General features: G+C 43.0%; 1 protein-coding gene and 1 long non-coding RNA gene across 2 annotated transcripts in view; one reads left to right on the top strand and one right to left on the bottom strand.

Moving 5' to 3' along the window:
• LOC125456150 (uncharacterized) overlaps window positions 1–20,484 on the bottom strand; it is a 72,221-nt gene extending 51,737 nt beyond the window's left edge. Inside the window, exons 1-2 of the long non-coding RNA XR_007248401.1 lie at window positions 20,372–20,484; window positions 10,779–10,897 (exon numbers count right to left, since the gene is read on the bottom strand). This is a non-coding gene — a long non-coding RNA (uncharacterized LOC125456150). The remainder of the gene's footprint in view (window positions 1–10,778; window positions 10,898–20,371) is intronic.
• Window positions 20,415–21,664, top strand: part of LOC125456145 (GTP-binding protein Rit2-like) — a 297,799-nt gene continuing 296,549 nt past the window's right edge. Inside the window, 1 exon segment of the mRNA XM_048538926.1 lies at window positions 20,415–20,517. Within this exon segment, the coding sequence (XP_048394883.1) occupies window positions 20,415–20,517 (103 nt within the window).

Consider the following 21,664-nt stretch of genomic DNA (forward strand, 5'->3'; position numbering starts at 1 on the left):
GCTTAAGAAGAGAAAACCTAGAAGAGTCAGGGGGAGGAAGCAAAGGAAGCAACAATAATCAAAATGATTACACATGCCTCCTTTAACTCAGATGAAAAACAAATGATTCTCACGGATCTGTCGAGGGTGACAATTCTGAATTCTGTAATAAGTTATAGGACATGAAGGGGTTTCATGAAATGCATCCTAAGTTTCAGCAAAAACGAAATGTTCACAAGATGTCTGGGAGCAACTGGAACACACAACTCAGCACGGGAACCAAATCCAAAGGGATTGTCTCACAAAGAGATTTACAGGAGAAACCTGGGAGGGTGTGTGAGACAAAACAAAATAGGGCTTTGTTACTTAGAGAAAGGTCAAGTCAGTAATGGATTATGACAAAGCAAAAATGGGAAGTAGTTTTCAGACTGGTGGGAGCCCTAAAGGGATGATGTGATACTTTTAAAAATGCTAAAAGAGGTATTTGGATCAGAAACACCAAAAGGTCCTTAGAATGCATTTCTGAGTGGGTAGAAATTACATGGATCCAATGTAATGGGCTGCAAGATTAGAGTCACAGGCTGGGGGTGAGATAGAGCTGGTGGTGGCAGTGAAAACACAGAAGGGATGTTTTAATTGCAGTAAGGAAAGCCATTTAGCTAAAACATGCAATAGTACAAGAAAGGGTCAATGACTGAATGTGCAGCTGACAAATTGCAGAAAGCTAGGAGTGCAAAGCATGTCATGAAGCCAGTTTACGACAGTACTAGAATCCTGTGATGTTATTCATCCCATAGTCCTGATGAAGAGTACTGTCCTGAAATGTCAACTTTCTTGCTCCTCTGATGCTGCCTAACCGCTGTGTTCCTCCAGCTCCATACTGTGTCAACTCAGCCCATGGTGTCCATGTGGGGTCTCTGTAAGAGCAGTTCAGCCCGTTCTGCCTGTCTGTCTGTTCTCTGTAGACGAACAGTTTATCTTCTTCAGCTGATCATGTCATAAGTTATTCATGCAAGCTGAGTGTAAGGTTTGCCCTGAAACATTATTTGGCATTTGCCATCTTCTGGCAAAACACAACAAATCATTCCAGAGGATTAGAGATGTAGTGACTGCACCCACCAATTCTTTGTTCAAACAATTCAAGGATAATGAAGAAACAAAGTCCACAGCATGTCATTGGATGCTTCCACAGGACCAAGATGAGAAGAACAATTATCTGAAGGCATATGTCAGCAACTACAGCAGGACCTGAAGGACTGTGAACAGTTCTCACTGCAGATCGATGAATCTTTTGACATGAGCAACACAAACTGACTGTTTTTGCATGCATGTTTCTTAAGGATAATAAAAAAACAGAGGAATGCATCACCCTTTTGTTCATTACAAAGAAACTAAGGGGCGAAGATATCTACCACAAATTCAAAAGTTATGTGCTTGAGAAAAAAAACCTTCCACCAAAACTCTGTTTTCTATCCTAATTGCTGCGTACCAGCCGTGCTTAAAACAGATGCAGGCTTTGTTGCATTTTGCAAAAATTATATATCTATCCTTTTGTTTATCAACTGCCATTGTATAATCCACAAGCAAGTATTAGGTAATAAAGTTATAAACTTCTCTCATGTAATGAAAGTTTGTCAGCTCGATTTGAGCAAGAGCCTTAATGCCTACAGTTAACTAACCCTCCATGCTGATGTAAGGTGATTCAGTTGAGGGAAGGTCCTGCGATGACTTTTACATTCAATGTCTGAAGTTCTCACTTTTCCTAAATCAAGGAACGAAGTATGCAGTGTACTGTCAGACAATGTGTGTGGTTTACTTGACTTCTAGACATAATGTCAAAACTGAGCTGAACTGAATTGTGAGTTGCAAGAACAGGACAGAAGCTTTGCGCATATGATCAGTGCTATGAATGTATTTAAATCGAAGCTGGGTCTGTGATTCTCCCAAGTGAAAAAAAACCCTGCAACATTTTCTGAGTCTGGAGAAAGTTACAGAGAAGAAATTAAAACAAAGAAAAATGGTTCCACTTCTGTGTACTCTGAAGTAAGTTAGCAGAGGAATTAAGCAGACAATTTCACGAATTTAAGTGATTGAACAAATCATCATGTTGGTCTAAAATGCATTCCTTCACATAGACATTGGTGAGTTGGCAACCAAATTCCAAAAAGGTGTTGATTTATAAAGCAATGGAGTTGATATGGAAATAATTAATATGTAAAGTGATATTGAGCTGAAAATCAAATCAAAGTACAATGATTGTTGGTGACTCGTAAACATAAGAAAATACCCACTGCAATCATCCTGTGCTTTTAAACTGAAAGCTTACTTTGAGCCTAAATGTGTTTGTGATACAGTGATTTGAGTCGAGGACAAAACGAACAATATATATGTGGTTTTATATTTATATATCTCAACATTAACTGTTTCTTCTATTACTTTCTGGGTAGATCCAGGGTTGCACTTAAATTTTAAAACTGATCTTGTCCTTAATAACGTTGGAGACCACTGTGCTCTTTGTGCCTTGAAGGGCTATTTGAGACTGGCAACAATTGACATGATGCGCAACTCCACCTTAATTATGAAGTGAAAGGTTCAAACTCTAGATAGTCCCAGCAGAGGTGAGTATGTCATCTGCTGGTGAGCGCACAACGGCATGAGTGAGTGCTGTAGAAGCATGGTGTATACATAATGAGATGAGCCATATAAAATTGTCTTGAATAATTAACTAGAGTGCACAGTGAGAAACTCTCCAGGGAAGTTTCTGAAACTGATCTGTATCTGAGTTTAGGTAAAATCCATCCCTTTGCTTCCAATAAATTGCCTGAAAATGACTCTTCAATCCTGAAATGAGCAAGGAGTTCTTTATAGATAATAAAATGTGAGGCTGGATGAACACAGCAGGCCAAGCAACATCTCAGGAGCACAAAAGCTGACGTTTCGGGCCTAGACCCTTCATCAGAGAGGGGGATGGGGAGAGGGAACTGGAATAAATAGGGAGAGAGGGGGAGGCGGACCGAAGATGGAGAGTAAAGAAGATAGGTGGAGAGAGTGTAGGTGGGGAGGTAGGGAGGGGATAGGTCAGTCCAGGGAAGCCGGACAGGTCACGGAGGTGGGATGAGGTTAGTAGGTAGCTGGGGGTGCGGCTTGGGGTGGGAAGAAGGGATGGGTGAGAGGAAGAACCGGTTAGGGAGGCAGAGACAGGTTGGACTGGTTTTGGAATGCAGTGGGTGGGGGGGAAGAGCTGGGCTGGTTGTGTGGTGCAGTGGGGGGAGGGGATGAACTGGGCTGGTTTAGGGATGCAGTAGGGGAAGGGGAGATTTTGAAACTGGTGAAGTCCACATTGATACCATATGGCTGCAGGGTTCCCAGGCGGAATATGAGTTGCTGTTCCTGCAACCTTCGGGTGGCATCATTGTGGCAGTGCAGGATGCCCATGATGGACATGTCATCTAGAGAATGGGAGGGGGAGTGGAAATGGTTTGCGACTGGGAGGTGCAGTTGTTTGTTGCGAACTGAGCGGAGGTGTTCTGCAAAGCGGTCCCCAAGCCTCCGCTTAGTTTCCCCAGTGTAGAGGAAGCCACACCGGATACAGTGGATGCAGTATACCACATTGGCAGATGTGCAGGTGAACCTCTGCTTAATGTGGAATGTCATCTTGGGGCCTGGGATGGGGGTGAGGGAGGAGGTGGGGGACAAGTGTAGCATTTCCTGCGGTTGCAGGGGAAGGTGCCGGGTGTGGTGGGGTTGGAGGGCAGTGTGGAGCGAACAAGGGAGTCACGGAGAGAGTGGTCTCTCCGGAAAGCAGACAGGGGAGGGGATGGAAAAATGTCTTGAGTCACGGAAAGAGTGGTCTCTCCGGAAAGCAGACAGGGGAGGGGATGGACAAATGTCTTGGGTGGAGGGGATGGAAAAATGTCTTGAGTCACGGAAAGAGTGGTCTCTCCGGAAAGCAGACAGGGGAGGGGATGGACAAATGTCTTGGGTGGTGGGGTCGGATTGTAACCCCACCACACCCGGCACCTTCCCCTGCAACCGCAGGACATGCTACACTTGTCCCCACACCTCCTCCCTCACCCCCATTCCAGGCCCCAAGATGACATTCCACATTAAGCAGAGGTTCACCTGCACATCTGCCAATGTGATATACTGCATCCACTGTACCCGGTGTGGCTTCCTCTACATTGGGGGAGACCAAGCGGAGGCTTGGGGACCGCTTTGCAGAACACCTCCGCTCAGTTCGCAACAAACAACTGAACCTCCCAGTCGCAAACCATTTCCACTCCCCCTCCCATTCTCTAGATGACATGTCCATCATGGGCCTCCTGCACTGCCACAATGATGCCACCCGAAGGTTGCAGGAACAGCAACTCATATTCCGCCTGGGAACCCTGCAGCCATATGGTATCAATGTGGACTTCACCAGTTTCAAAATCTCCCCTTCCCCTACTGCATCCCTTAACCAGCCCAGTTCGTCCCCTCCCCCCACTGCACCACACAACCAGCCCAGCTCTTCCCCCCCACCCACTGCATCCCAAAACCAGTCCAACCTGTCTCTGCCTCCCTAACCGGTTCTTCCTCTCACCCATCCCTTCCTCCCACCCCAAGCCGCACCCCCAGCTACCTACTAACCTCATCCCACCTTCTTGACCTGTCCGTCTTCCCTGGACTGACCTATCCCCTCCCTGCCTCCCCACCTACACTCTCTCCACCTATCTTCTTTACTCTCCATCTTCGGTCCGCCTCCCCCTCTCTCCCTATTTATTCCAGTTCCCTCTCCCCATTCCCCTCTCTGATGAAGGGTCTAGGCCCAAAACGTCAGCTTTTGTGCTCCTGAGATGCTGCTGGGCCTGCTGTGTTCATCCAGCCTCACATTTTATTATCTTGGAATTCTCCAGCATCTGCAGTTCCCATTATCTCAAGGAGTTCTTTATTCCAGTTTCTCAAAATCCATAAATATTGATACTCATAATAAAAGAATGGGTTTCAATAGCTTGATAAAAATTATGAATTTTAAAAGGGAGGGAAGCATAGAAGTAAGAAGAAAACTATTATCAGCTGTGTGATGGTCAAAAATCACACGGCCACCTGGTTATAGTCCAACAGGTTTATTTGAAATCACAAGCTTTCGAAGTGCTGCCCCTTTGTCAGCTGAAGCCTGACTTCACCTGGCAAAGGGGCAGCAGTCCGAAGACTCCTAATTTCAAATAACCCTGTTAGACTATAACCTGGTGTGGTGTGACTTTTGACAATGTGAATTAGGAGCAAAGGAGCAAACTTCCAGGGATGCCTAACCTGAAGAAGTAATCCTCCTCCCTCCAGACAAACCTCAGGGGATCTCTCTGTCACTGCAACTCTTCACCTCTATCCATCTTCAATCCGCCTCCCCCTCTCTCCCAATTTATTTCAGAACCCTCTCCCCATTCCCCCTTTTCTGATGAAGGGTCTAGGCTCGAAACGTCAGCTTTTGTGCTCCTAAGATGCTGCTTGGCCTGCTGTGCTCATCCAGCTCCACACTTCATTAATTCCTTTCTTTCACTCTGCCATTCAATAAGGTCAAGGCTGATCTGTTTGTATTTTGAATTACACATTCCTCTCCAGCCCTGATAACTTTGATTTTCTTGTCAACAAGACTCAATCTATATACGACATAAATATATTCAATGAGTCTGCTTCCACACACAACCTTCAGAGAGAGAGAAAAAAAATCCCTATCCTGATTCTAATTTTGAAACAGTGCCTGCACTCCTCCACACCTCAGAATGCTCTCCATTTCAATAATACACTTTTCAAAAAAAAATTCCTGCCATAGTGAACAACTTCTTATTTTCCCACATTTTATTCTAAGCAGATCAAAATCACAGGATCAAAGAGAGTCCAGGGCCAAGGTGTATTGTCAATGTGGAGTAGAAAAGAGACAAGAATTTAAACAGAAGTATGGCAGAGCTTTTCCTCATCTTTGTATTAAGGAAGCAAATATGGAACAGAATATACTAAATGTAGTTTTGCGCTAAAGAAAGAGTTAATCAATAACCTTTCGGTCAAAAAAGCCTCTGAAAATGGGTGATCATGGTATGATAGAGCCTTATATAGAGTTTAAGAGTAATTTATTTAACCCAAGTCAAAACAAAGTAATTATATAAGTACAAAGCATGATTTGGCTATGGTAGGCCAAAGTGCAAGGACTTGAAGAACTAATTAATCATTTCCAAAGATTTCATATCGCCTAAGGAAAAGAATACCCATAGAAAAATGGTGAAGCTGTGACTGAAGGGCATCAGTAGCATACATATCATGCCAGTGGACTCGTAATCCAGGTAAATGCACTGGGAACATGATTTTGAATCTCATAATGATAGATGATGAAAGTTGAAGTCAATTTTTAAAAATCTGAAATTAAAATATAGCCAAATGATAATTGGGGCGGCACAGTGGCTCAGTGGATAGCACTGCAGCCTCACAGCGCCAGGGACCCGGGTTCAATTCCAGCCTCAGGCGACTGTCTGTGTGGAGTCTGCACATTCTCCCCGTGTCTGCGTGGGTTTCCTCCGGGTGCTCCGGTTTCCTCCCACAGTCCAAAGATGTGCAGGCTAGGTGGATTGGCCATACTAAATTGCCCATAGTGTTCAGGGGTGTGTGGTTGGGATGCTCCAAGAGGCAGTGTGGACTTGTTGGGCCCAAGGGCCTGTTTCCACACTGTAAGGAATCTAATCTAAATAATGCTGTAACTACCATAATTGTTATAAGTAAAACCATCTCAGTCACAAATGTCATTTAAGGAAAGGAAATCTGCTGTCTTCATCCAGCCTGGTGTACATGTTATTCCATGATTAAGGTTCAAAAAGAAAAAGAAGGATATGAAGTATTTCATTCTAATAGTGCCATTCTGCCTCTGACCACCCAAGTCCCTCCACTTCTTTGATTATGGAAATTTCAGGACCACATCCGGAGTATTGTGTCCAGTTCACAGAATCATACAATCCCCACAATGTGGAAACAAGCCATTCGGCCCAACAGATCCACACCAACCCTCTGAACAGCATCCAACCCAGAGCCATCCCCCTACACTATCCATGGCTAACCCACCTAGCTATACGTCCCTAAACACTATGCACAATTTAGCATGGCCAATCAACCTAACTTGCACATCTTTGGACTGTGGGTGGAAACCTGAGCACCCAGCAGTAGCTCACAGAAACACAACGAGAATGGACAAATCCCACTGAGATGGTCGGCAGAGGGTGGAATTGAATCCGGATCCTTGGCACTGTGAGGCAGCAGCTCTAACCAGTGAGTTACTGGGGCGCCCAGTTTTGGTTTCCTTATATGAGGAAGGATGTTCTGGTTATGGAAGAAATCTACTGAGTGTTCACCAACTAATTCCTGTAATGGTAGGACTGATGTAAAAGGAGAGATTGGACAAGCTGAAACTGTGTTCACACAAATTTGGAAAAATTAAGGGGCCAACTTTTGGAAAGCTGTAGAATTCTACCACAGGATTAGACAGGGTAAATGCAGAAAGGATATTTCCGGTGACCAGAGAGTTCAGAACCAGTAGTCACAGTCTAATCATAAAGGTAGACTATTTAGGACTGAGATAAGAAGAGATTTCTTCATCCAGAGAATGGAGACCCTTTGGAATTCTGTCACAAAAAAGTGGTTGATGTCAAGCACTGAATAAATTTAAGGAGGATTTAGACATAGTTCTGAGGGGGCAACAGGATCAAAATGTATGGAGATAAAGTGGAAACAGGGTTCTGAGTTGAATGAAAAGCTGTGATCATGTTGAATGGTGGATCATGCTTGCTGAATAGCCTACTCCTCTTCCTTTTTACTTTGTTTCTATGTCTATGTCTCACAGAAGTGTGGAGCGAGATGAACATGAGTGGAGGAAGTAAAACAAATGGTTGTGGAAAATAGATTTGGATTTAAACATAAATATAGTTTCAAGATTTTAGAGACCAATGAGACATTCAAGAAGAGGCAGTAATTAGCATGACAGAGAAGATGTGAGTGAGGAACCGGAAGCTCAATGCAGTCTTGAAGAGGAGAGGACAGTGTCTGAGGACATGAAACTACTTTTAATGTCAAGGAATACTGGGACCAGTAATGGATAAGAAGTTTATTGTTAGTTTGGGATGGGACTGGAGATGTTTGGCTTCATGGACAAAGTGAAGGCTGTGAAACACAAAAACAAAGGAGCAAATGATCACTGCCTTGTAGATGAAGACATCTGTGAGCTTCACTTGTGTACTTTTAAAGCTGAAGTTGTGAGGAAAAGAAAATTGTTATTAAAGATTGGTAGTAGAGATGGATCTTAGAGCAATCTTTGCCAGGATGAACCAAAATGGACTATTTAACAGAGGAGTCAGAGATATATATATAGAGAGAGAGAGAGAGAGAGAGAGACAGAGACAGAGATTGAGTCTTAATTAATCCTGATGTGATCAAACCTGGTTTGAAAATAGAATGTTAAGTCAACTGTTCATCGAGTACGCTCATATAAGATCTGTCGGACTGGCAGAGTGAAGATGAGTCAATGCAAGGGGAAGTGACACGGTCACAGTATTGTTTAGCACAAAGAATACAAAAAGGTATTGCATTTCTTGTAAAGTGATATAGTTTGCAAATTCCTTGTACAAATATAGAGCAATTTTCTTGTTGGTGTCACCAGTGGAGCAAGAATAGAACCCTGCAAAGGTGTTGACAAAAATCGGAACATGAATGAACATTGGTGAAATTCAATCCGTTTTGAATAATCTGCAGAAATTTGATCAAGCTTCAAGAGAGGCTAAGGAGACTGCATTACAGGTACAAATGCAGTCTTGTCATAAATACTCTAGTTAACCAGAATTGCAGATAAACGAATTCTTGGCTGACAAGAAGTCACCATAAATATCTAAAAGAAGAATTATTTTATTTATTCTGTTGTCAAGTTGTTTTTGAAGTGTTTAGTGGCCAACGACCCACAGCCTTACCTCAGCAGATTTCCCTGCATTGTTTATTTGTCACTTCTTCCTTGACGCTGCTTGGCCTGCTGTGTTCATCCAGCTCCACACTTTGTTATCTCAGATTCTACAGCATCTGCAGTTCCCATTATGTCTGTTGTTCTTCCAGCATGCATTGAGCCTCTCTGGAACACTGCAGCAAGCCTGAGATAGAAATGCTGTCCAGGGAACAGGGTGGTATGTTGAAGTGGCAGGCCACAGGTAGCTCAGGGTCTTTCTTGTGAGCAGAATGTAGATATTCTGAGAAGTGATCACCCAGTCTATGCTTTGTTTTCCCAATGTACAGGAGACCACATTGCGTGCAGTGAATGCAGTAGATTCTGAAAAGTGCAGGGCACCCTCGTTGGTTGCATGGTAAGGTGCCATGGGGCTGTAAGAAGGAAAGGAAAAGTAGACCGGGTTGTCCTGGAGGGAACGGTCCCTGGGAAAGCAGACAAACGAGGGACGGGAATATGTGTCTGGGATGGCATCTCACAGCAGACGGCAGAAATGGCGTCTGATGATTTTCTGGAAGTGGATGCTGGTGGAATGGTAGGTAAAGATAAGGGGAACCCTATCCCTGTTGCGGGAGGGATGAGAAGGGGTGACAGCGGAAATGTGGGAGATAGGTTGGACCTGGTTGAGGGCCCTGTCGACAATGGTGCTGGGGAATCCTCAGTTGAGGAAGGAGGTGGCCATGTTGGAGGTTCCCTTGTTGAAGTTCCCCTTCTTCCTCAAACAAACTGGAAGAACAACATCTCATTTTCCGCTTGGGGACCCTGCAGCTCTCCAGGCTCAATGTCAAGTTCAGTAATTTTAGAGCCTAAACTCTTCCATGTCTTAGTATCCTAGCCCACACACCAGGCCTTATTATCGCCACTACACATTACCCATTGTTCATCACTAACAGTCCCCGTTAACAACATTTCACCCTCCCAGCCCAATCGTTTTCAACTCCTTTGTCTACAACTACTCTTCTCTCTGTTCGGGCTCTACCCTAATATTTACCCCCTGCCCCTTCCCCCTCCCTATTTTCTGCATATAGGTACCGACATTTCCCAGCTACCATCAGTTCCGAGGAAGGGTTACTGGACCCAAAACGTTAACTCTGACTTTTTTTTCACTGATGCTGCCAGGCCTGCTGAGCTTCACCAAGCAATTCTGTTTTTGTTCCCGATTTACAGCTTCTGCAGTTCTTCGTTTTTTTTAACCACTATTCATCAAGTAGTCTACATATGTTTTTATGCAAGGAAAATGTCCTGGTATAGCTCAAACGTAAACTCTGCTGTACTTGTTCCTTAAGAAAGTCTGAACATGTGTCTGGAAGTGGGTATGATTAACAATTTTCTTCCATCACTTTACCATTTGCACAACAGCAACAGAAGTAATCTCTTCAATTAAAAGCTTCACTCGTTAACAACTATGACTGCACCCACCTCTCCCTTTCTCACAGCTAATAGATAGCTTCTGTAGATAAGCAAAAGTTGGTTCAGACTTGTGCTATTAATAATTGCTGAGAGCAACTTTGTAACGTCCTGTGAGATCATCCCTGTGTGATATTAGTAGGTGCTATTCTCACGTCTGAATTTCTGCTCTTTTCCTATTATTTATATCATTATTCCCTAAATATCAATTGAGCTGTCATTCCATTGTGCTTTTCTTTGTTTTCAATATTCGTCAGTTCTTTCTTTTATCAGGATGTATTTTGGATTGCAAAGCATATTTTGAAATGTGCATCAAAAATCATAACCTACAATCTACAATAATGCCTAATGTCTTTCCATTTATAAATAGCAGAAGCAGAAAAAAAGTTACCTTGTTGTTATAGAATCATAACAGGAAGATTTCATATGTGAGATATTGCTAGTGTTCCAAAATCGTGCTGATTCCTTGTTATTCTCCAAGTCCTTCACTATCGCTACCTTCAGGTTGCCCTATAAAGAATAGAAACACCGTTTTCTGATTGTGAAGTGTGTCCAGAATTGTTGAGTGCATGAGCCAGCAGCTGGGGATGTTGGTAGCACACGTACAGAAAATAAATTGTTCTTATTTTCCCGAATACTGCATTTAATGGTCGAGTTTGTGAGGCATGGGGATCGTTTCTTTTGAAGTAAATTTGATAAATTTTCTTTCAGACTTCAGTTAATGATACATGTTACTTTACATTCTCTGAAACATATGGCTGGGAGCAGTTAATCATTCCTCTACATTGTCTTAAAATGAGAAGTAGGAACGGGAGCAGATTATATTGCTCATCCAGCCTGTTCTGCCAATCAATATGACCATATTTGATCCTCAACTTCAATTCTATTTTCTCATTAATCCCCAATCAGTACTAAATATAATGATAATATGGTTCAGATTAGTCTTCTTAGATTCTCACTTGCCCCTTTTTAAAATTGGACGGGAGCATTTGAGTTATAAGGAGAGCCTGGGTAAGTGTGCTCTGTTGTGAGTCTGAGATAGCAAGGTGTGGAGCTGGATGAACACAGCAGGCCAAGCAGCATCTTAGGAACAGGAAAGCTGACGTTTCGGGCCTAGAACCTTTCTCAAAATGTCTCTGCATTTTAGCTAGGGACAACATTACAGCTGTACTTCGAGAGGACTGAGAAATAAGCAAGGGATTTTCACCTTGTTCAGTTTGGATTATAGGCTCCCCAAGAGTCAATGGGAAATTGAGAAGAAAGTATATAAGGATCTCTCAAATATCAGTAAGAATAACAAGGCTGTAATGGTAGGGGATTCTAACTTTCCAGACATAGACTTGACTGTCATAGAGTTAAGGGCTTGGATGGGGAGCAATTTGTTAAGTGTGTACAAGAAAGCTTTCGTATTCAAAATGTGGATGAACCTACTAGAGAAGGAGCAATACTTGACCGTCTGTTGGGAAATAAGGCAGGGCATGTCACTGAGGTGTCAGTGGGAGGTCACTTTGGGACAAGTGATCATAATTCTATAAGTTGTAAATATTTTTATGGAAAGTGATAGGAGTGGCCAAAAAGTTAAAGTTTTAAATGTGAGGAAGGCCAATTTTCATGGTATTAGATTGGAACATTGAAAAGCTGATTGGGGGAAGCCATTCATAGGCAAAGGGACTGTTAGGAAGTTGGAGAGCAAAAAGGGGATTTGAGATCGCTTTGTCAAACAGAGTTAAGGCAAATCCAAAGAGATTCTATAAGTACATAAAGGGCAAAAGAGTAACAAGGGAGAGAATAGGGCCCCTTAAAGATAAATGTGGCCATTTACATGTGAGATGGTGGGATTCTAAACAAGTATCTACAGTGGAGAAGGGCATGGAAGTGAGGCAACTTGGGAAAATAACTGGTGGTGAGCTGGAAAGAAGTCATAACACATGAGACGAGGTGCTGGATATCTTAAAACACATCAGAGTTAGATTATTGCCTAGGAACTGATCAGGTGCTTCCCAGAACTTTGTGCGAAGCTAGGCAAGTGATTGCACAGCCTCTTCCTGAGATATGTGCATCATCGCCGGCCATGGGTGAGGTGCTGGAAAACTGGATTTTGGCTAATGTGATGCCATTATTAAGACAGGTTGTAAGGAAAAGCCAGGGAGCTGTAGACCAGTGAGCCTTACATCAGCAATGAGTAATTTGTTGGGGAGATTCTAAGGGAATCTTAGGTTTACATGCATTTGGAAAGGCAAGAACTGATTAGGGATGGTCAACATGACTTTGTGCGTGGGAAACTGTGCCTCACTAATTTGGCTGAGTTTTTTGTAGACGTGACAAAGAAGATTGATAAAGGCAGAGCAGTAGATGTCATCTATATGGACTTCAGCAAAGCATTCTAATCAGATTTTGCATGGTAGACTAGTTAGTTAGGTTAGATCACATGGGATCCAGGGGAAGCCAGTAAATTTGGCACAAATTTAACTTGAAATTCAGAGATAGAGGGTGGTGATAGAGGGATACTTTTTGCACTAAAGGCCTATGTCCAGTGGTGTGACACAAGGATTGGTGCTGGGTCCACTGCTATTCATCATTTACATAAATGTGTGGATGTGAACATAGAAGGTATGGATATTAAGTTTGCAGATGACACCAAAGCAGGTAGTGTTGTGGACAGTGAAGAAGATTGTCTCAGAGTACAATGGGACCTTGATCAGACAGGCCAATGGGCCAAAGAGTAGCAGATGCAGTTTAATTTAGATAAATGTGATGTACTGCATTTTGGTACAGTGATTCGGGTAAGTTAATGGTAGGTTCCTGGGGAGTGTTGCTGAAAAAAAGACACCAAGGTGTGCAGGTGCATAGTTTCTGGAAAGTGGAGTCGCAGGTAGATAGGGTCATGAAGAAGGCATTGGCATGCTTGCCTTTTAGAACATTAAGTATAAGTATTGGGGCTGCAAAGGACATTGGTGAGGCCACTTCTAGAATATTGTGTTCAATTCTGGTCACTTTACGATGGGAGGACTTTTGTTAAACTTGAGAGGGTGCAGAAAAGGTTTACAAGGTTGTTGTCAGGGCCGAAGAGTTTGAGTTATAGAGAGAGGCTGGGGCCTTTTTTCCTGGAGTGTCAGACCCAAAGGGATGACCTTATGGAGATTTATAAAATCTTGAAGGACATGGATATGGTGAATAGCCAAGGTTTTTTTCCAAGGGTGGGGGAGTCCAAAGCTAAAGGGCATAGGTTTAAGATGAGAAGGGAAAGATTTAAAAAGGACCTGAGGGGTAACTTTTTCACACAGAGGGTGGTGCATGTATGGAACGAGCTGTCAGAGGAAGTGGTGGAGGCTGGTACAATTACAGCATTTAAAAGACATCTGGTTGGGCATATGAATTGAAAGGGTTTAGAGTGATATTGTCAAATGGTGACCAACAGTATGAGATCAGATTGGATTGTCTGGTCGATGAAGACCAGTTGGACCAAAGGATTTGATTCTGTGCTGTATGACTCTGTGACTCTATAAGCTGGGACATTTTTTCACTGGACCATAGCAATTTGAGGGGTGACCTTAAAGAGGTTTGTAAAACCATGAGGGACACAGATAAGGTGAATAGCAAAGGTTCTTTTTTCTAGAGTAGAGGAGTTCAAAACTAGAGGACATAATTTCAAGGTAAGATGGGAAAGATTTAAAAGGGTCCTGAGGGGCAACTTTTTCAAGCAGAGCGTGGTTCATGTACCGAATGAACTACTCGAAGAAGTGGTAGACGCAGGTCGCAGTGACATTTACAAAAGGCATTTGGGCAAATATGTGAAAAGGAAAGTTTAGAGGGAGCTCATTATTGCAGATGCTGGAAGCTGTACTGAAAACAACAAAAGTGACATCACACAGGGTCAGCCAGCATTCCTGAGTGAGATCAAGCTAATGCTTAAGTCTACATGACTCTTCATCAGAGGTTGAGAGGCATATGGGCCAAATGCAGGCAAATAGGATTAGTTTAGTTTGGGAAGTCTGGTTGGTTTGGATCACTTGGACCGAAGGGTCTGTTTCCATGCTGAATGAATCTATGACTCCTTAGTTAACTATTGTACCTATCTCCTTCTATGTTAAAAGCCTGAATTTGAACTGTGCAGGCCGCTGTTCCATTCAAGATCAAAAGGTACACCAACCTGTTCACCACCTCCCTTCAATTGCCCTAGAACTCAAACACTTCTCCAAGGTGAAATATGATTTCTTCTTACTTCTCTCAATTCATCAAATTTTATTCATTGCTTGCAATGTGGTCTCTATACTGGTCAGATCAAGCACTGATTGTTTGATGACTTTGCGGAACACAAACTTTTCAATCCACACCTAGGGTTGCTTGTCATTTAAATTCTCCACCTTCCTCCCAAGCTGGATGCTCTGTCCTTGAACTCCTGTGCTGTCTCAGTGAAGCTTAATCTAAGCTTGATGAACAGCGCTTTGTCTTTCAAGCAGACACTTTACAGACTTGCGTGTTCAATACTGAGTTTGACCATTTCCAATCGGTCCCCATTTCTCTTTTGTGTGTTTGGTGCGGAGGAAGAGGTGCTGTTTGCGGTTTTCAGACAGCATTTGTTAATGATTTTACTTTGGTCATTCACACCATTTCTCAGTCCGCATCTTTACGAGTTACCACAACATCTTCTTTGACCTTTTGCAATGTAAGCTTCCATTCCACTATAAAATATCAGAATATAATTCATCCCTTTGAGTTTACTCCACTATTTGATCATGCCTGATATATTTCTTAACCCCATTCTCTTGCCTTCTCCTTGTAACCCTTAACTCCCTTCTACAGGAAACATGTTACGGTAGGGTCAAGGAAAGATTAACAAGGATGTTACCAGGGCTGGAGTGTTTGAGCTGTAGGGAGAGGTTGAATAAGCTGGGGCTATTTTTTCCGACGTGTCAGAAGATGGTGGGGGGTGACCTTATAGAGGTTTATAAAATCATGAGGCGCGTGAATAGGGTGAATAGCCAAGGCCTTTTCCTCAGGACGGGGGGAGTTCAAAACAAGATGGCATAGATTTAAGGTGAGCGGGGAAAGTTTTAAAAGGGATCTAAGGAGCAACCTTTTCATGCAGTGGTGGTGTGTGTATGGATTGACCTGCTAGAGGAGGTGATGAAGGCTGGTACAATTACAACATTTAAAAGGCATCTGGATGGGCACATGAATAGGCCCGTTAGAGGGATATGGGCCAAATGATTGCAAAAGCGACAAGATTAATTTAAGATATCTAGTTAGCAAGGATGTATTGGATTGAAGAGTCTGTTTCCATGTTAAACATCTCTATGACCCTATAATCAAAAATCCATTTATCTCTGTCTTAAAGATAATGATTTAGCCTCTACAACATTCTGCAGCAATGCATTTTGCAGATTAACCATGCTCTGGCTGAGGAAAATCCTCCTTATCTTAGTTCTAAAGTGTCATCTCTTCACACTGAGGCTGTGACTTCAGTCTCTTCTACTACTGGAAACATCTTCACCAGTCCACTCTATCCAGGCCTCTCAATTTTCTATAAGTTTCAATGACATTCTCCCTTATGCTTCTAAACTCCGAGTACAGTTCCAGAGTCCATAACTGCTCCATAAATGACAAACCCTTCATCCCCAGGATCATTCTTGTAAACCTCCTCTGGACATCTTCCAATGCCAGCACATGCTTCCATAGATACAGGGCCCAAAACTGCACACAGTATTCCAAATGCATTCTGATCACAGCCTTATACAGTCTGAGCAGTAGACTCCTGCTCTTGTATTCTCCCTCTCTTGAAATGAATGCGAAAATTGCATTAGCCTTCTTAACTGCCCCCTGAGCCTGCATGTTAATCTGAAGAGCATCCTGAACCAGGACTAATAAGTTCCCTTGTGGGCTCTACCACCGGCTGCTCCAAAAAAAATTCTTGTAGGCATTCCACAAATTCCTTTCCTTGGGATCTACTAACAACTCAATTTCCCTAGGCTTACTTGCATATTGAAGTCCTCCAAGATTACTGTAATAGTGTCTTTCTTACATGCCTTTTCTACCTCCTGATTTATCTTATTCCCACATCCTGACTAATGCTCGGAGGCCTGAACACAACTCCCATCAGTGTCTTTGTTTTACTTTTGTAGTTCAACTCGACCCACACAGATTCTGTGACTCCTGACTATATCACTTTTTGCTGTCGATTAGCTTTCATTTCTTACTATCAAAACAACCCTGCCCCTCTGTCCATCTGCCTGTTCTTTTGATAGGATGCATATTCTTGGATTTTTAATTCCCAGCACTGATCTTCTTGCAGCTGTGTGATAACCTCAAGCCACTGCCTTGATTTTCACTTCTTGCTCAGTCTCAGCGTCCTCCCACAACAGTTTCTCTTTCTTGTTATGCCACAAATTCCCTCAGATCTTAATTGGCCATGAAAGAGCACAAGTACCCACCAATGAGAGAAAAAGATGTGAGACCCAAAATATCAGACTGCCAATTTCAAATACTGCACTACAAGCTCATTTACCTTATTTCAAAGTACAACACCATCAGTCCTGCACTGACTGCCCACTTCTCATTGTTGTTTTCTAATTTGCTATGCCTAAAGTTAGATTCCTGACCCTTCCCCACTCTCTGTCCGATAACTTGCTCTCCTGAGACCTTCCCCACTTTAAATTGTTCAAAATTCTTGTGACCATCATTTTTAGCCTTTCAACTGGGACCCTGTACCCAGTTTGGTTCAGGTGGAGCGTGTCCCGACTGTACAGTTTCTTCCTGTGCCAATACTGATACTAATGGAACCCCGCCCCCCACAGCCACTGCAAACTGCACTACTCCTTTAGTCACTTCTTCACTTTCCTAATTTTCTTACTTCTCTGCTGATTTGAACTAGGTTTAGTTACTAATTCAGAGATTATAACCTTTAGGTCCTTTATTTTAATTTTGTTCCGAATCCCTGATATTTCTCAAACAAGACCTGTTGCCTATACTGTTAGTCCCAACATGGGCCATAACAAATGGATCCTATCCTTCCCACTCTAAATCCTTTCAAGCCAATTTGAATGTCCTTAGTACCAGGCAGGCAACAAACCATGCCAAATATTTACAAAGGATGCTATCTGTCCTCCTAACTATACAATCCCCTACCATTTCTTGTTTTGCTCGCCCTATTTGGATGGGCTTTTGCATCTCCAAATTAGTTTTTAAGTTGTATTTTTAAATTTCCTACTGGTCTTTAGGTTTTAATTTGTAAAATATTTCTTCAATTTATCTTTAATCTGAAAGCAATTTAGAATAAGTATTCACATTAGGAATTACTAGCCAACAAATGACTCATGACCTTTCCTGCAATGTCACTTTATTTTTCTATTGTTTCTGATCCTCAAGTCTCCTCTCCCACTGGCCTCTCTCTCTTTGAGCATCCAGGTGAGCCTCTGCCTTGATTTTCACTTCTTGCTCAGTCTCAGCGTCCTCCCACAACAGTTTCTCTTTCTTGTTATGCCACAAATTCCCTCAGATCTCAATTGGCCATGAAAGAGCACAAGTACCCACCAATGAGAGAAAAAGATGCACTGATCACTCCACCCACTGCTCCCTCCCTCATTTAATTCCAGTTTTTATAATTGTAAAAATTCATTTTATTCCACATGCTGTGGGTTGACCCAAAAAGTCATAAAGGAAGAAATTCCAGGATTTTGGCCTACTGATAGTGAAGGAATGGTGATATACTTGCAAGTCAGGATGGTGAGTGGCTTGAAGAGGAACTTGCAGATGATGGAGTTTCTATGTATCTGCTGCCACTGTCCTTCTAGATGGAAGTCGTTGTGGGTTTGGAAGGTACTGTCTGAGGATCTTTGATGAATTTCTGCAATACATCTTGTAGATAGTGCACACTGCTGCAGGGAGAGGATGCTTATGGATGTGCCAATTGAGTGGCTAGCCTTGTGTCAAGCTTCTTGATTGTTGATGGAGCAACATTCAGGCAAGTGGGGAGCATTCCATCACATTCCTGATTTCTGCCTTATTGATAGTGGACCAGCTTTGGGGAGGCAGGGCACGAGTTACTCACCGCAGTGTTCCGAGCTACTGTTATACCTCTTAGGTGACGAGTCAAGTGGAGTTTCTGATCAATGAAAACCGCCAGGATGTTGATAGTGGGAGAATTCAGAGACGGTCTCTTCTTGGAGATGGTCATTGCTTGGCATTTGTGTGACAGGAATGTTACTTGTCAGCCCAAACCTGGATGTTGTCCAGATCTTGCTGCATTTGTAAATGGACTTCTTCAATATCCAAGGAGTGGCAAATGGTGCTGATCATTGCACAATCATCAAAAATCATCCCCACTTCTGACCTCATAATGGAGGGAAGGTCAGAGATAAAGCAGCTGAAGATGGCTGACACTACTCTGAGAATTCCTGCAGAGGTGAGATGATTGAAATCCAACCACCACGAACATCTTCCTTTGTGCCAGGTATGACTCCAACCAGCAGAGAGTTTGTACCCTGATACCCGTTGTTTCCAGTTTTGCTAGGGCTCCTTGATGCTACACTTGTTGAATCCAGCCTTGATGTCATGGGCTGTCAATGCCACCTCACCTCTGGGATTCAGCTTTTTTGTCCACGTTTGAATCAGGCTGTAATGATGACAGACGCTGAATGGCCCTGGCAGAACCCAAACTGGGCATCGCAGAGTGAGTTATTGTTGAGCAGGTGCTGCTTGATAGCACTGTTGATGGCACCTTCCATCTCTTTATTGATGATTGAGAGTAGACTGATGGGGCAGTAAGTGGCTGGGTTGGATTTGTCCTGCTTTTTGCGTACAGGGCATATCTGGGCAATTTTCCACAATGTCGGGTGGATGCCACTGTTGCAAGTGTACTGGAATAGCTTGGCGAGGGGAGTGGCAAGTTCTGGAGCACAAATCTTCTGTGCTATTGCTGCGTGTCATCAGTGCCCAAAGCATTTACAGCGTCCAGTGCCTCTAACCACTTCTTAATATCATGTAGAGTTCATCAAATTGTCTGAAGGCTAGTTTCTGTCATTGCTGGGGACCACTGGAGGAAGTCTCATCTGCTGCACACTTCTGGCTTAAGGTTGCTGTGAAAGCTTCCGCCGCATGTTTTGCACTGAAGTGCTGGGCTCTTCCATCATTGAGGAATTAAACTGAACCCAATGAAAAGTACATCTTTTAGTGATGGCTAAATTAAAGAACAAGACTAAACTTTCGATAGAAATTAACCTTTCGGTTATTCCTTAATATTTATCCATTCAGTCTCCCATTTTCAACTAAATCCATTCATTCACTAGGCTCCCCCCCAACCATAGATCTGGCCATTTCTCCACCCCCCCCCTCCCCCCACCCACTCCCTTCACCCACTTCCCCTGCACTTGCTTAAAGCTTGTTACATTTCTAACTTTTCTCAGTTTTGAAGAAAGTGGGTCGACTGAAACTTAACTGTTTCTCCACAAATGATACCAGACCTGCTGAACATTTACTAGAGAAAAAAACTTTTTATTTAATTAGTCGTGCCTCTCACCCGTGGTACCAAGGGGTCTATTTCTGTTGTGCATCAAATTTACATGCACAGGACTTTTGGGTTCCTTAGTTTTCAAAGTGATGCACATGCCCCAACCTTTTGCGCTGCAATAGCTTTCAGCTTCAATCGGGAGCTCTACAGGTAAGTTAATGAAGTATGGAGCTGGATGAACACAGCAGGCAAAGCGGCATCTCAGGAGCACAAAAGCTGACGTTTCGGGCCTAGACCCTTCATCAGAGAGCTGATACAATTGATACAGATCTGGTACAATTTTAACGTCACTGCGAAGCCTCTCCCATCATCTCTCTACAGGTAAAGTTGCTGGTTCCTGGGAGACATGAGCTGGCAAATAACATGCACTCACTCGCTCACTCACACCGTATGCAGTTCCTGCCACCGTCATGTAGTCTGTAGCTAAAGAAGATTTCATCAGCACGCCGCTTTTATTTGTCTTGTATTTTTTTCGTTACCTTTTGCATTCCCCTTTGCCTCCTTTGGGTAAACTGAATCACGATGGACGGCGAAAATGACTTGAACCGCAGCTGCAGCGTTCCTTCAAGCGGACTGAGAGAATATAAAATCGTGATGCTTGGCGCTGGTGGGGTTGGGAAAAGCGGTAGGTTTGAAAATGAATGATTTGTGCAACTTTCATGTCAGCAGCGTCTCTCGTTCAGGCTCAGAGTTGGGGGTCGGGAATGAATCTACACTGACCGCTGGCAATGTTGGTGTCAAAAGTGTATAATCAGTAACGAAGCTTATATAAACCGTTTTACAGTCCTGGGAATTAAATGGCAGTCCGACGTCTAGAAAAGGAGCAACGAGTGTGATTAAAAAAAAGAATAAGAGCAGCACCCTGTGGATGCTGGGAATCTGAAACAAAGAGCAAAAATACTGGAGAAACTCAGCAGGACTGGCAGCATTTACCAAGAGCTAACAAAGTGTGAAGCTGGATGAACACAGCAGGCCAAGTAGCATCTTAGGAGCTCAAAAGCTGTCGTTTCGGCCCTAGACCCTTAATGCTGCTTGGCCTGCTGTGTTTATCCAGCTTCACACTTTGTTATCTCGGATTCTCTAGCATCTGCAGTTCCCATTATGTCTGATCACATTTACTAAGAGCTGTTAGGTGCATCCTGCAGGGCTTCTTGAAGTAATATATAAATATCCCAGCTGGGGGAGTGGCCAGGCTAAATCTGGTATAAGGGAATGAACATGGCTAAGTGATCCAAGTTTCAGTGGTGGAGCATTTCGGGAGCAGTGACCATGTTTCCATAAGTTTTAAGTTACTTATCAATAAGGATAAGAGTAGACATTGGAAGTTCTAAATTGGGGGAAGCTAACTCCGATAATATTAGGCAGGAACTGGGGAGCATAGATTGTGGGTGGCTGTTGGAGGATAAGTCCACATCTATCATGGAGGGAGTCTTTTACTGTCAGTTGATTAAAGTTCTGGACTAGTATGTTCCTATGAAAAGTAAGATAAAGGATAGCAAAATTCAGGAACCTTGGATGTCAAGATAAATTGTAAGCTTTGTCAAAACTGAAAAGAAGGCAATTTAAGAAACTGAAGCCAGAGTCCTCAAAGAATATCAAGAAAGCAGGAAAGAACTTAAACTAGAAGTTAGGAGGGCAAAAGAGGCCATGAAATATCCTTGGCAAATAGGGTTATGAAAAATTCAAAGCTGTTTTAAACATACATAAGGAGCAAAAATGTAGCTAGGGAACGGGTAGATTCACTCAAGAATAAAGAAGAGAATTTATGCATG

The sequence above is a fragment of the Stegostoma tigrinum genome, chromosome 1 (genome assembly GCF_030684315.1).
Source record: "Stegostoma tigrinum isolate sSteTig4 chromosome 1, sSteTig4.hap1, whole genome shotgun sequence".
In the NCBI taxonomy this organism is placed as follows: Eukaryota; Metazoa; Chordata; class Chondrichthyes; order Orectolobiformes; family Stegostomatidae; genus Stegostoma; species Stegostoma tigrinum.